Source organism: Paraphaeosphaeria sporulosa (genome assembly GCF_001642045.1).
Source record: "Paraphaeosphaeria sporulosa strain AP3s5-JAC2a unplaced genomic scaffold CC84scaffold_1, whole genome shotgun sequence".
Lineage (NCBI taxonomy): Eukaryota > Fungi > Ascomycota > Dothideomycetes > Pleosporales > Didymosphaeriaceae > Paraphaeosphaeria > Paraphaeosphaeria sporulosa.
The window spans coordinates 338,047-350,828 of record NW_017253360.1 but is presented as its reverse complement, the minus strand read 5'-3'; the positions used below and the strand labels follow the sequence as shown (position 1 = coordinate 350,828).

Sequence of the window (12,782 nt, the reverse complement as noted above, 5' to 3'; positions counted from 1 at the left end):
CGGGCAGGGCAATTTTACCCGCGGCCCGCCCTGACGGTCTCGCCCATCCCTCGCTTATCGTGGCGGACTCTTTCACTCCCCCATCATGGCCAATACTGCTCTCGACAGTGAAAATAAAGTGCCGCTGCTGCTGCTCAAGACCAAATCCGCACCAACCGACGCATATGAGGAATATTTCACCTCTCTGGACGACGGGAAATACGAGCCCGTATTCGTACCCGTACTCGAGCACAGATTCAAGCAAGAGACGGTCAGCCAAGTTCGGCAGCACATCGAAAATGGCGACTTTGCTAGCACCCACCCTGGCAGCCGGCCCAAGTTTGGCGCCATGGTCTTCACTTCTCAGCGCGCCGTGGAGGCTTTCGCACGAATAGTGGAGGACATGAAAAAGAGCAAGGAAAGCCACAATGTTGAGTACTGGCTTCCCAGCCACATGCCTCTATACGTTGTAGGCCCGGCCACGGCACGAGGCCTGAATTCGGTGGACCTGCACTGCCCTGTGGTAGGTGAAGGGACGGGAAATGGCCAGGCCCTTGCAGAATTCATTATAGATCATTACAACAAACTATACAAGGGCAATGATAAACCTCACATCTTGTTTCTTGTGGGTGAAAAGAGAAGGGATGTCATACCGAAAACACTGCAATCTCCAATCCTTCCTCCCGACCAGAGGATCGTGGTACAGGAACTCGAGATCTACGAAACCGCTGAAATGCAGTCCTTCAAGTCGAACTTCACTTCGATTTGGCAAGGACATGCGGGCAGTGGCAAGACCCTGCAGTGGGTAGTAGTCTTTTCTCCTACGGGGTGTCAAGCTATGTTAGAGAGTCTGGGACTCTTAGACTCTGAGACGGGCAGAGCTTCAACATCTAGTGCCAGCCGAAGAGACATCTTGATTGTCACGATTGGGCCGACCACCCGTGATTACCTGATAGAAGAGTTTGGGTTTATTCCAGAGGTTTGTGCACCGAAGCCAAGTGCAGAAGGGATTGCCGAGGGCATTGAAAGCTTCCTATCGCGTTCGGGTCGATGATGTTGACACCTGGCCCATGGTATTAGAAGATGGACCAAACGACAGCTCGCGCTGGATGGATAGAGGCTGCCGTAGTCCTATCCCTTCTGACGCTCCTATTATAGTACACACGTACGATTGTCAGAGGGTCTTGTCGCTTGGAACGTGCTCAAATATAATGTGAGAGTACCTCATTCGTGTTGATATATGCACAGCTATCTCCCACGGCCGGCTCCACCTTTTCTCTCACGATCTGACAATGACCGCTGTTAAAGCCTACGTCGCCTGCGCTACCGATGGCAGCGGAAATATGCTAGAAGTGAGGTCATCTCGTCGTGGGCTAGGCACTATCCGTGGTGACTACCGCCCAACCTAACTGACAGAAACATTTTAGCGAAAAAAGAAATAAGGATGAACACAATGTGTTTGCAATCACAAAAATGATGCGACAGAATCTATGCGGAAGGGCTTCTCATACGACATGTATCATTAAGACTCTATGGTGGTCATTCTCAGTGTTCCTAGCGTTGACAATTGACATCGATGACGTCACTGTCTCCTGGTAATGTTACCTACGCGTCACAATCGCGTTGAGGACGACGCGCTAGAATTGTCAAGCCAAACGTTAGCAAACATTGATTGTACCTGTACATAAGGACATCCTTCGCACGTCGCAGTTGTCTACGTTTTGTGCCTAAGCAATTGACCATCACACGTCTACCGATACTCGCACATCACCCATCGACCAGTATGCCTAGCACGCGAGCATCAGCACGTAATGACTCCAGCCCGAGGAAACAAGACCCAGTAGCTGGTTCCAAGAGGAAGGCCGATAGCAACTCGCCCAAGGGCAGCCGTAAAGCTGCGAAGCAGACCACCATTGAAGAGTCTCTAGCAGGCGCAAACACTGAGGATCCGCCCAAGAACCCGAACGAGGATGCCGAGATGAAGGACGGACCGGCTACGGATGACTACAAGAACAAGGATGAAGAGCAAGCAAAGACAGAACTTAAGACTATAAAAGAAGATGCAAAGATGGAGGAAACCCGGGCCGTAGATGATGATAAGAGCAAAGGTGATAAGCAAGTGGAGACTGAAGCTGTGACCAAGGAAGTAGATACGAAAACTGAGGACACCAATGTGAAGAATGGTGGCGGCGACGTTGAAAGCACAGAGATCAAGAATGAAGGCCCAGTTCAGGAATCTTCCCAGCGCGAGAAGAACATTGCGTCCAACATACTCGAGAAGGGGATTGTGTACTTCTTCACTCGCAATCGTGTCGGCATCGAAGACTCCGAGAGTATCGGCGACTTGGCCCGCACCTATTTTGTGCTCCGTCCCTTGCCTATCGGGACAAAGTTAGGTCAGTGAGAACACCCTTTGCGTCTCATCATGGCGCTAATTCAAATCTCCTGTAGGTGAGGGGGCGCTTCCCGACCTCGAAAACAATCGTCTGCTGGCACTGCCGAAGAAGGTGTTCCCCAAGAGCCACAGCGACCGCTTCATGGCATTCGTCGAGAAGGCCAATACGACCATACAAGATCTCAAAGACAGCTTCTTCAAGGGCGATGAGTACGAGACGCGAACTCAGGGCACACGTCGGGTCGAACCAGTCGCCACGGTCGCGGAAGGCGTATATTTCATTACCCGTACGGAAGATCGCTCAACACATCTTGTCTACGCCATCACAATCCCATCAAAACTGGGGGAGGTGCAGGAGGATCTGGGACTGCGGGAGCAAGGTTCTTTCGTCATCTCCGTCAAGAATCCCCAACGTCCAGGTCCTGCCAACTCAAACCTGCCCCAAGGCCCTGACTTCCCAAAGGAGTAGGTTTAGACAGCACTAAAGTATGTGTTGCATCAGGACTGACCTCCCTAGGTTCTTCGAGGAATTCCGCGGCCTCGCGTGGTCTGAGGTGAAGCCGAAATATCTTGATTACCCCAATACACAGATCCTACTCATCGGTGAGCACACTGACAATGCTGTCCAAGCTACCACAAAGGATCAGAAGCATGACAAGGATACCCCCAAGGAAGAACTCGAAAAATTGGAGCACGAGGATGAACTGCGCGTCGAGCATCTTCACGGTAGGTCTGCTTTGTTCGATTGATGCTTGGTACTAATGTTAGAACGCAGGAGACGACTCCATCTTCGATGATCTCAATATCAGCCGCAAGGAATATTCTCAGGTTGCTACTACATGGTAGAGATGCAATCATCGGAGAAGACGGTATTGGATTGCTCAGTGTAGTGTTAAGACGACTGGGAAATTTGTATCATTACAATCGGCGTTCTATGATGTTCCGTCAACTGTAGACTAGACAAAGTATCACAACTTCGTGCCAACAACGCATGCGAACACCTCTCTACAGTCCAACAGCTCTTGAATTACCACTGACGTTCTGTAAGAATGGTTGTGAGCATAAATCTAGTGGTAATGATTTTCACTCACAATGTTTTCTATTGCAATCCGGATGTAAGATACAATGGAGAATAGGCCGCATGGTGGGTGTGTTGAGCTACTCTAAACACGCTCAAATCGATGACCCTCCGTCAATACACAAATTCTGTCCCGTCATACTCCGACTCAGCGCCAGCGTCCTGATTTGATCTGCAACATCCTCCACAGTGGCGAGTCTCTTCAGCTTTGTATTTTCAACCGCCTTTTCCCTTTTTGCAGCCGGAAATTTCAACCCCCATTCCGTCAACATCATTCCAGGACTCACGCTGTTGACTCTGATCTTGGGCGCCAAAATCACCGCAAGCCCCTTGGCGAGATGTATCTGTCCTGCCTTGGTTACGCTGTACGCTAAAGATGAGCCCGACGGCTTCACGCCCGCGACACTAGCTGTAGTGATGAATGTTCCTTCCGATTCGGCTAGAGCGTCTTTTGCGGCGTACGCAAGCCAAAGATGCGTCTTGATATTCATAGTGAAGCAAAGATCCCAATCCTCGTCCACGACGGCCTCATCGATGTTGAGGAAGTTTGTCATGCGTGTCCAGCCTGCGTTAGAAACGACAACATCGAGGCGTCCCATGGTCTTGACTGCGTCTTTCACAAGAGCCTCAACAGATGATCTTGATGAAACATCGGCTTGGAGTATGTGGAAGCGTGGTGTGGACGGATTTGAATGCGTGCTTGGAATCGTGGAAAGCTCGTCCACGAGTTCTGAGGCGCGCGAGGCATTGGTGGCATAGTTTATGACCTGAATGAACGGATCAGCACGTACGCCTACAAAACTCCGGGGAGAGATCAGATCTTACAATGCGGAAATCTGGTGCAAGTACACGAGCTACCTGGGCTCCTAGACCAGCCGAGCTGGCTGTGATCAGGGCAACTTTCTGGACTGACATGCTTGTGAATTCAGTGGGCAATCAAGAGTAAGAGAAGAATATGTTCAATTGCATTATGGAGAGCGCTCTATATGGTCCGTTTTTACTTGTGTCGTAGTGGGTTGCGGGGTAGCTTCCGGCGTTGACGGAATGCTTCCGCACTTGTGTGAATCGCAAGTATGATTGGACGAAGGTACGCCGTTGTCGCTTCTGCTTTGGGGACTCACAACAAATGTCATCTAGCTCTCGTGAGAAGGTGAAGAGCAGATGCACGCTGAGGCCTTCGCTAGGTAGGCATCTAACAGTAAATGCTGAAGTAATTTAGGTTACTATACAATTCTGAAGCTAAACGTAATGCTGCATCACCGGTGAGCACGTTCACGCAAGAGGCCTGGCACTCAAGGTCATATTGTCAAGACGTACGTGTATACGAAGAGCACAGACAGTGATGCCTCAGCTCGATACATGCAGGTCTATGAGCGTATTGCATCCTATTCGACGATGCGCAACAATTGTGGAATTGGCATCGTAATCAGGCGTTACAAGAATGAAGAAGTAGTGTCAAAATTATGGACTGCGACAGCCTCTCAATAACAAGCCACAAGAAGCGTTGCAGGGAAAATGGCCATAGTATGGGCCTCAACAAAGGAACCCACCAGCCTTGCATGATGCGCCATGGAGATTCAACAAATGTCCTTGTGCATGGCTCCGGTCTAGATTGATTCTTCGGGAAACAGCAGACCTTCAGCATGGCCCACCTTGTAGAGCAGGTACTCGGAAGGTAACAGCGCGAATTTTTATCGCGCGGTGTCTTACGACAACAACGCCCGGTTCGTACAACAAACGTGGACGCCCCTCGCGTCGCGACGGTCGCGTGTCCTACGAAACACGGCATGGTATCCCTGCCAGTGAACATCATCGGACATCCGAGCAGCGACATCAAACGTCAGGCCGCAAAGCCAACACACATACGATGGAACTGTGAAGGGCTTCCAGTGCAAGGCAAGGTTCCTGAAACGGTCGGTTAACAGCTTCGCGGGCGAAACACTTGAATGGGAAAGTTAGCGAACCTTCGGCCTGGTCGCGGCGGAGGTCGAATTTAGGGGTTAAAGAGGCGAGAACGAATTTCCGCAATAGAAATCGAATGGTGCGATAAGGGTGGTGAGATGGATGTGTGCCCGAGCGTTTATGTTACAGTTGTAACTGACATGGATACTATTGATTGATCTCGTGCCTTCTGTCCAATTAACGTTTTCGCCGCACACCCACATGCTATTTCTACAGTCCAATACATGTCCAAAAAGTCTTTCGATTGGAGACCGAAATGGTATCTGGACAATCACACGAGCAACGAGCGCCGAATCGATATCACACGTATCTTTCCTGATGGCGTTGGCGGTTGCCGAGCCGGCAGGCAGGATGCGGGTTGGCGCCGCGTGAGCCTGGCAGCGGAAGGAGTACCAAGCGCTGTGGCGCTCATGTGTAATTTCCCTGTTCAAGGTCAACATTATGCCCCCTGTAAGCAGTGAGCAGTGGGATCGCTTCTTTCAGCCTTGCAAACGGTATTCAGTGACATTCGTTGCTGATCGGCACTCCCAAGTCCGAATGAGCAATTCCACAGGAGATCGGACTTCAGGAGCACACCTCAACCTGTAGAAACTCACAGTAGAATTAACTCGACTACTATTTGATGATTTAGCCTGGATTCTCACAGCCGCGACAGTCCGGCCTTCGTGGTCGGCCACTGTGAATGGAGGGAGCGCAGCCGCAATATTTCCCTGGGCGTGAGACAGTTCACGAAGTAAAGCAAGGATTGATCTAAGGGTGTAAACCATGTCAATTAAATTTGTCGACTCTTGAAAGCAGCCAGTCTATGAACATGCGAATCCACCAGACCACACACAGGTTCCTCTGAGCTAGATATTGGCAGTAGCTCATCGACCAAGCGCAATATTAAATTGTACAATCGAAATGCTGCAGCGCATGAGCGCGCGGTTTCATGGCGACGGCTCCAGAACTCCAACCCCGCAATGCAACCATCGTGAAGCGGAGTCGCTGACAGTCGTCAACCATGGCAGAATCCAATCCTGTTCCTCAGACCACCAACGCCCTTCTTCTCGTCGAACCCCAGGACTAGACAAGCCCAGAGATCTTCAGAGGAGAAACCGCTTACAAGAAAGCAGCGAGAGCACCGGCAACAGCGAGCATGCTGAGGCCAGTCTTAGCACCAGCGCCGGGGAACTCGGTGGCAGGGGCCGAAGGAGAGGGGACGGTGTAAGAGCCGGTACCAGTGGCCGCGGGAGCAGTTCCAGCAGGGGCGCTGGGGACGGTTCCGTTCGAGGTGGGGTACGAAGGGACCGAGGGCACAACAGGCGCGGGAGTGTACTCGCCAACAGGGGCGGACACGGGGTAGGAGAAGGTAAGAGTGGTGGTCTCAGTTCCGGTGTACGTGAACGTGTAGCTGGGTCCGACGGGAACCTATTGACCATGTCAGAAAGAGTGAAGTGCATGAAATCGACAGGTATACGAACCTCGGTGGGGCCAGAGCACTCCACGGTGGTAGCGGAGTACGAGTACTTAGCAGAGCTGGACGAGGCGACGTAGGAGGGGACAGCCGGGGTGCTGTAGGCGGGCTTCTCGACGGAGGTGGTGTTGTACGCCGGGGGGGCGACCTCGTACTGAGGGAAAGCAACGGCAACGGCCGCGAAGGCAGCAACGGCGAAGGACTTCATTTTGATTGTGGGTTGGGTATTATTACGCGGAGGTATTAAGTATAGGTCGTTGAAAAACGAGTGAAATCGGCGGAGACCGGTGTATTAAGTAGCGAGTGTGTGGTGAGGAAAGAAAATCCGCAGATGGGCTCAAAGCACTTTATATCCACAGTGCACAACGTCGCTGACTGAGCCTGCCCCAGGCGCCCGACAGGGGATCAGTTCGCATGGTTGCATTCGTCTATTCACTTTCGGGAGCCTTGGCCATGCGTGTGGCGTCGCTGGCAGATGAGTCGGGCGATACGGAATAGGGGAAGATAGGAGCCGCGCAAACGCACCAATGATCCTGGCGTGTCTATTGATGGAGCGCTACAGGGTACATCCGAAATGGCAGACGGTAAGAGAAACGAAATTAAAGAACTGCTTTTCCTTGCCAGTCGCTTTGTTGTGTCAGCACTTGGATGTCTCGGCCTAAACCACTTCAGCCCTTGCCGTCCATTGTGCACAGTTGTGCAGATCCAGTGCACAATCATCGGCTAGCCCATTCGGTCTACTCTGCTGAGCCGCACAAACGGAACACTGTTGTTGGCATACTGAGGACTGTCCGGGGACCATGAGGCAAACATCAACCGATGTCGCGGCGGTAGAGATGTGCGATTCATCCCCGGCCTCCAAACGACATCCTTTTTCTTTCCTGGCCGGTTCAGAGACCTGCTGTCACAGCGTCGAAGCCATCAGCCGCGGGGAAGACCCCCCGCGCTTTACCAGGAAGCACCGGCAGCTCAGACACTATCGATGGGGCTCCATGATTGAGGTTTCGATCTTGTGCGGGTTCCTGCGTCTGGACCGCGCACTAAGGCAATTCATGCAGTCAGCCGGGTGGCAGACGCCGGCCAGTGCCCTCGTCGCCTCGTTCAGCGAATATTTCGGTTCGCGTCTCCGGGAAGAGCTCACCGTGTGGTCTTCCCCTGCTGAGCGGATGTGCTCTGTGCATGAGGCCATAATATGCGCTTTACAAAAAAAGAAGCGCCGAGTGATAACCCCAATATTGTATTGCGGCGTACTCGGGGCCGAGTAATCTCGCTCGCGATATCTCGCAGCTGCTTCCCGTGCTCTTAGCGCACGCCTCGGCCAACGGCTGATATCGAAATATGCAATCGCTGTGTGTGGGCTCGCGACAGCTGCACACAGCAAAGACGACGCGTCGCGTGCCTCGGAAGATGCGGCATAACACACTCCGCGACGTCTCTCCTGAGCAACAGACATGCCAATGAGAGGAGGTGCAGGCCGTGCAGTCGCAACACGAGCGACTGAGGCTGATCAGCATAGGCTTCTGTTGGTAGGAGATGTCAACGTGAAGTCAACATGTTTTTTTCGGCGTTTCCAGCAATGTTGTGTGGGCAGTCGCAGACCTCTGCAGTATCGATAGGCGGGGTAGAGCCCTGGAGTCGTTCGACCTCCACCCACCACCCAAATTGCACCAACCCGCTGCACCACCCGCTGCTGCTTGCCCCTCGTCCTACTGAGCATAATCGGTATGGGGGCTCCAAAGATCTAACACTAACAGTTGTCAGAGCTGATCAGAACGCTAATCTTGCCAGCGAGCACCCAACTCTAAACGGTCGACCACCGCTCCCCAAAGCATTCCTCTCATTCTTTCTTTGAGTCCCTCGAGGAACCTTCACATCTGAACTTCCAACGTAGTCACTCCACACGCGATGCAGACGAACCGGAAAAGAGCTCCTTCAAAGACCCCACGAACGGGAGGTGCTGGGTCAATGAAGCAGAGCCAACAACTTCCCAAAAACTGGCCAACACACATTCCTTACCTACGGCTACCAAGCTACTCAAAGGTTTTGACTTACGAGGCCATGAGCGTGTTGGTTCTAGCGAAAGCGGACCTACCGTCTGGCGAGGAAGCTCGCCAGGTAGTCGCTCCTTATTCGAACGTCAAAATTACCCCCATTGGAGATGAACGTCATCCCGCTCACGGACAGTACGGCCTGTTTGCAAGTCAAAGCCTGCAACCCGGTGCCTTCATACTATCGTACCTGGGATACGTTCATGATCACTCTGAAACTGATGACAATTCCGACTACGACTTGTCGCTAGATCGCGATCATGGCCTTTCAGTCGATGCATCCCGAAGTGGGAATGAAGCACGGTTCATTAATGACTACAGAGGCGTGTCAAGCGCACCAAATGCCGAATTCAAGGATACTTACATCGACCTGGGCAATGGGAAGATAGAAAAGCGGGTAGGAATCTTTGTCTTGCGTGTGGGAAAGAGCGGGAAGAACTCCAGAGGAATCCCGAAAGGTCAAGAGATCCTCGTCAGTTATGGGAAGGGCTTCTGGAACGAGCGTACAGCTACGCAGGAAATGTGACAGTTCGTCGACCGCGCATACGATGACTTTGCAGTTCGCAAGCAAATACGTTCACACTTTTGCCGTCTGCACCACACCCCAACCACATCGCACGCTTTACAGATATGGAAATGGGTGGCAATACAGGACTGGCGAGTGAGGAGCGTGACTACACGAGAAAGATGCGTGCGGTAGTCGAATCAAGGGCAGAAGCAGTCGAGGTCGCACATAAAGCTCAGAGGGGTGGGTCGAAGATGAGAAGCCTCGCCGACTTGTGCTTATCGATTGCACGACGGAAACGCGGGCAACCATACTACCGCTCAGAATATACGTCCAAGCCATCTTCAAGGGCATGCTGGTGGAGGACTGAGTTTGCCCTCTCCCTGCGCCCTTTTCGCAGAGATCTACTTGGCCTACGCCTTCCGAAAATCAGACCTTGTAATCTGTCTGGCAAGGCAGAGAGCGCTCCAACCCATCCAAGCCGCCTAAGGCACTCACGTAGCTCAAAGGAGTACCCTCTTATGAGACCCTGATTATCGACCACTACTGTTACGGCGCGCTGGACAAAGTGCAGGAGATGCAGCATGATGTTTAACCTTTATTAGCTATGTTACAGGACATTCCCAACGCACTCTGTCGGCTAGCCTAAATGACCTTATCGGGTGATAGCCCCGCGAGGCAGACAAGTTACTGTCTTCAGAGTACTGTCATAAGCCGGACCAGCCCCGATCCATGTCTATTCACTTCGGCTCGGTGACCCAGCCGTGCATTTCCAACCAAATTGAGAGCGACCCGGCTGACGGGCAACTGCACCGATGGCAGTATACCCAGCAAGTCAAGTTATGGAGTGGACAAATGGGACATCACAGTTCCCATGCAACTCAGACTTAACCCTGATGTTGTATCTAGGAACCGCAAAACCCGTTGGCGCGCACCTAAACCCGGCCGATGGGCGCAACACGTAGACATTTGAGCAGTCATGTGGTTTGACGAGGCAGCAATCTCGGTCCTAAATTTTCTGGCCAGATTCTCCGACGTCCAGAGACCTCCTCTTCGGCTTACGAGCAGTGTGCAGCGCTATACCACTCATCCTTTCTCCTCCACTAGTGGGTCTGAACACTCTCACAACGACGTGCCGCCGCGCCCCGGCGACGCTCCGCCTCACGATCACGACTCTTTTCGCGTTATGTATCCCATATATGAGTCCGTAAGCAAAAGCTTCAATGGCCTGCAGCACGAGGTAGGACGTGTTTGTGGCGAGGCTGCACATGCAAGAGATGTCGAGCATCTGACAGTGATGAGCTTCCGCTTCTCAGCCAGGATATCTTCGTTGGTACTTCACATCTTTGATACGCACCTGCTTTCTGCAGGGGTATTATGCCACGTGAAGACAGTAGTATCTTGATAATCTCTAACTGTTTCTCACGACATGCCCTGATGATGAAGGAAACGGTGTATCACGCCTGCTGGCGAAGTTGCTGCGGTAGAGAAACAGAACGTCTGGGAAACACGGTACGGGGCAGTTCGCGATTTTCTCTTTGCCTGTCGGTCGAAGGTTAAACATAATATGCACAAACTATAAGAATTTCGAGCCGTAGCCTTCCACTGCGCGAAACAGGCCAGCTTGAAGGTGAGGATCTGATACACTCCACAGCCCCCCTACTCTCATCACATGCCGTAGGCCTAGCGGATCTATCGATTCGTCTGCTGCTGGCTATGACCCCAATAATGTTAATGCGATTACATATCACACATTGCAGCGAAACATCGGCCTTGTTTCTAGCATTAGGCCTGCCACTGAACGTTTGAAGAAGATTTCCGTTCACTATGTCTATTTGATAGAATCCGCGTCTTGTGCTCGATTACCTCAGAGCTCCAAGTATCCCAAATAAGGACAGCTCCATTCATTGCACTTGTTCATATTTCCGAAGTTTCGTGCACGGAGATTGCATATGTATCGAGCACATTATCAGTCATGCGCTCTGAACAAAGTGGCTTATATCATTACCAGATTGGAGACTTTGTGGTACTTTATTACCTGGATGATTGCCCGGCTTGACGGTGAGTTGTAGTCGAATCTGAATCCAAGGTGAACCAGCTTCATGTTGAGGAGGGTATATGTGGATCAAAGTGGCTAACAGTAAAAACTAGGATGTTTGTGGCTGTGAGAGTTTAGCATGGACTATCAGATTATAATTTAAGAACTGTACAATACAATGATTTTTACAAGGTAAGGTACTGTAGAGGTCTAGTCTCTTGCATCAGCCCCTGTGGAACTTGCGATATGAGGGTAGATAAGGTGCTGGAATACCAGTGCAGACGCTTGACGCCAACTCACAAATACGTGACCGCGGGAGTCATGAAGGCCCCCGATCGTCAAGAGGAGTTCCTTATATGCGCTCTGCGGTAGTGGGACTCCATTTTTCATCGGTCCGGCGAATGGTGGTTTGGCCCCCACGGCACGTTGACTTCCATACGCTCCCCAAAGTCGCGACACCTGCACGGGATGCAAAGCCAGAGGGCGCAACGAACAGCTGCGTCCTTAGATGAAAGGTCACGATATCCTGTGCGGCGGCTTACCGCGAGAATACATCACCAAGATGGCCAGTGCCTTCCCTGCCAGGGCACCAAACCCGTGTTATCGTCAAGATTACTACCGGCAGAAGTCTGGCGAGATCCCGGAGGCGGATTACTTCCACGCCATTTTCATGCACCTGGTAGAGGATGGAGTCTATCACACGGGGGACGGAACCATACGCAACGAACTGGAAGACATGGATCCATTGGGATACAGTCTTAACCGTTGCAAAGCAAGCGAAGGAAATAGACACAATCGGATTGCTCACGTCCTCAGCGCAAGGCACCCGAGCATCTAACTTTGACAGACTCGAAGCCTTTTGAGAACCTCTTCGCGGTCTACCGCAGTGGCGACGTGGACGATATCGAACTTCCCTGAGCAAGCTAAGCGAAGGTCATGCACGGCACATGCGTACTTATGGTACCTCATTAGCACTGCTCGCGTTACAAGAGCGCAATGCGGCAGTGTTAAGTGGGCTACTTGACAGTATCGAGGTTGAGGAATCATTCGAGGGTGAAGTGCGCCGTGTGGTACGGAGAAGTAATCATCATGGGGACAAGCTGCTCAAAGACTACGCCGCGAAGAAGCAGAGGTCTTGGGCAGCAAGGAAAGGCCGAGACGTGGGGATGTCCTGAATTGGGGCACGTAGAGTGACGTTGCGGCATGACTCAGAGTGAGCTTGCACCACTATGTCTGAGATCCTTATCTCGGACTGGAACTTCCGCATGTCCCACGTGGAATCTGCAAGTGTTGCGGCAGCGCACATGACGCGGGAGGGAAA

The 12,782-nt window shown here is 51.9% G+C and overlaps 5 protein-coding genes across 5 annotated transcripts; 3 read left to right on the top strand and 2 right to left on the bottom strand.

Annotated features, from left to right (window-relative positions):
* Window positions 1-85: 85 nt before the first annotated feature.
* Window positions 86-3,220, top strand: CC84DRAFT_1132852 (tetrapyrrole biosynthesis, uroporphyrinogen III synthase; the record flags this gene model as incomplete). Its single annotated transcript, XM_018175951.1, has 5 exons — window positions 86-1,019; window positions 1,785-2,375; window positions 2,431-2,839; window positions 2,892-3,100; window positions 3,150-3,220. The coding sequence occupies 5 exons, from the start codon at window positions 86-88 to the stop codon at window positions 3,218-3,220; spliced, it is 2,214 nt and encodes a 737-aa protein (XP_018041611.1).
* Window positions 3,221-3,335: 115 nt separating this feature from the next.
* CC84DRAFT_6174 (oxidoreductase ucpA) lies at window positions 3,336-4,486 on the bottom strand. Its single transcript, XM_018186892.1, has 2 exons — window positions 4,278-4,486; window positions 3,336-4,219 (listed from the first exon to the last, which is right to left on the bottom strand). The coding sequence occupies exons 1-2, from the start codon at window positions 4,365-4,367 to the stop codon at window positions 3,548-3,550; spliced, it is 762 nt and encodes a 253-aa protein (XP_018041610.1). The 5' UTR covers window positions 4,368-4,486; the 3' UTR covers window positions 3,336-3,547.
* A 1,652-nt stretch (window positions 4,487-6,138) lies between these two features.
* On the top strand, window positions 6,139-7,210 carry CC84DRAFT_2788 (uncharacterized protein). The gene is made up of 4 exons (XM_018185737.1): window positions 6,139-6,564; window positions 6,613-6,618; window positions 6,763-6,765; window positions 7,056-7,210. Exons 1-4 carry the CDS (start codon window positions 6,318-6,320, stop codon window positions 7,115-7,117), a joined length of 318 nt encoding a protein of 105 aa, XP_018041609.1. The 5' UTR covers window positions 6,139-6,317; the 3' UTR covers window positions 7,118-7,210.
* Window positions 7,211-8,547: 1,337 nt separating this feature from the next.
* Window positions 8,548-9,590, top strand: CC84DRAFT_2494 (uncharacterized protein). The gene is made up of 2 exons (XM_018185665.1): window positions 8,548-8,592; window positions 8,659-9,590. Exon 2 carries the CDS (start codon window positions 8,776-8,778, stop codon window positions 9,442-9,444), a length of 669 nt encoding a protein of 222 aa, XP_018041608.1. The 5' UTR covers window positions 8,548-8,592; window positions 8,659-8,775; the 3' UTR covers window positions 9,445-9,590.
* Window positions 9,591-11,677: 2,087 nt separating this feature from the next.
* CC84DRAFT_2488 (uncharacterized protein) lies at window positions 11,678-12,588 on the bottom strand. Its single transcript, XM_018185664.1, has 2 exons — window positions 12,426-12,588; window positions 11,678-12,375 (listed from the first exon to the last, which is right to left on the bottom strand). The coding sequence occupies exons 1-2, from the start codon at window positions 12,506-12,508 to the stop codon at window positions 12,000-12,002; spliced, it is 459 nt and encodes a 152-aa protein (XP_018041607.1). The 5' UTR covers window positions 12,509-12,588; the 3' UTR covers window positions 11,678-11,999.
* Between the last annotated feature and the right edge of the window lie 194 nt (window positions 12,589-12,782).

What these genes read in the sequence shown, in the direction of transcription:
- CC84DRAFT_2788 (XM_018185737.1), top strand. Translation starts at nt 6,318, where the DNA reads ATGCTGCAGCGCATGAGCGCGCGGTTTCATGGCGACGGCTCCAGAACT.
- CC84DRAFT_2488 (XM_018185664.1), bottom strand. Translation starts at nt 12,508, where the DNA reads ATGATTCCTCAACCTCGATACTGTCAAGTAGCCCACTTAACACTGCCG. An exon ending in ACGCGAGCAGTGCTAATGAG is followed by an intron (nt 12,376 to 12,425) that starts GTACCATAAGTA and finishes TAGCTTGCTCAG; the next exon opens with GGAAGTTCGATATCGTCCAC.
- CC84DRAFT_6174 (XM_018186892.1), bottom strand. Translation starts at nt 4,367, where the DNA reads ATGTCAGTCCAGAAAGTTGCCCTGATCACAGCCAGCTCGGCTGGTCTA. An exon ending in TTGCACCAGATTTCCGCATT is followed by an intron (nt 4,220 to 4,277) that starts GTAAGATCTGAT and finishes CCGTTCATTCAG; the next exon opens with GTCATAAACTATGCCACCAA.
- CC84DRAFT_2494 (XM_018185665.1), top strand. Translation starts at nt 8,776, where the DNA reads ATGCAGACGAACCGGAAAAGAGCTCCTTCAAAGACCCCACGAACGGGA.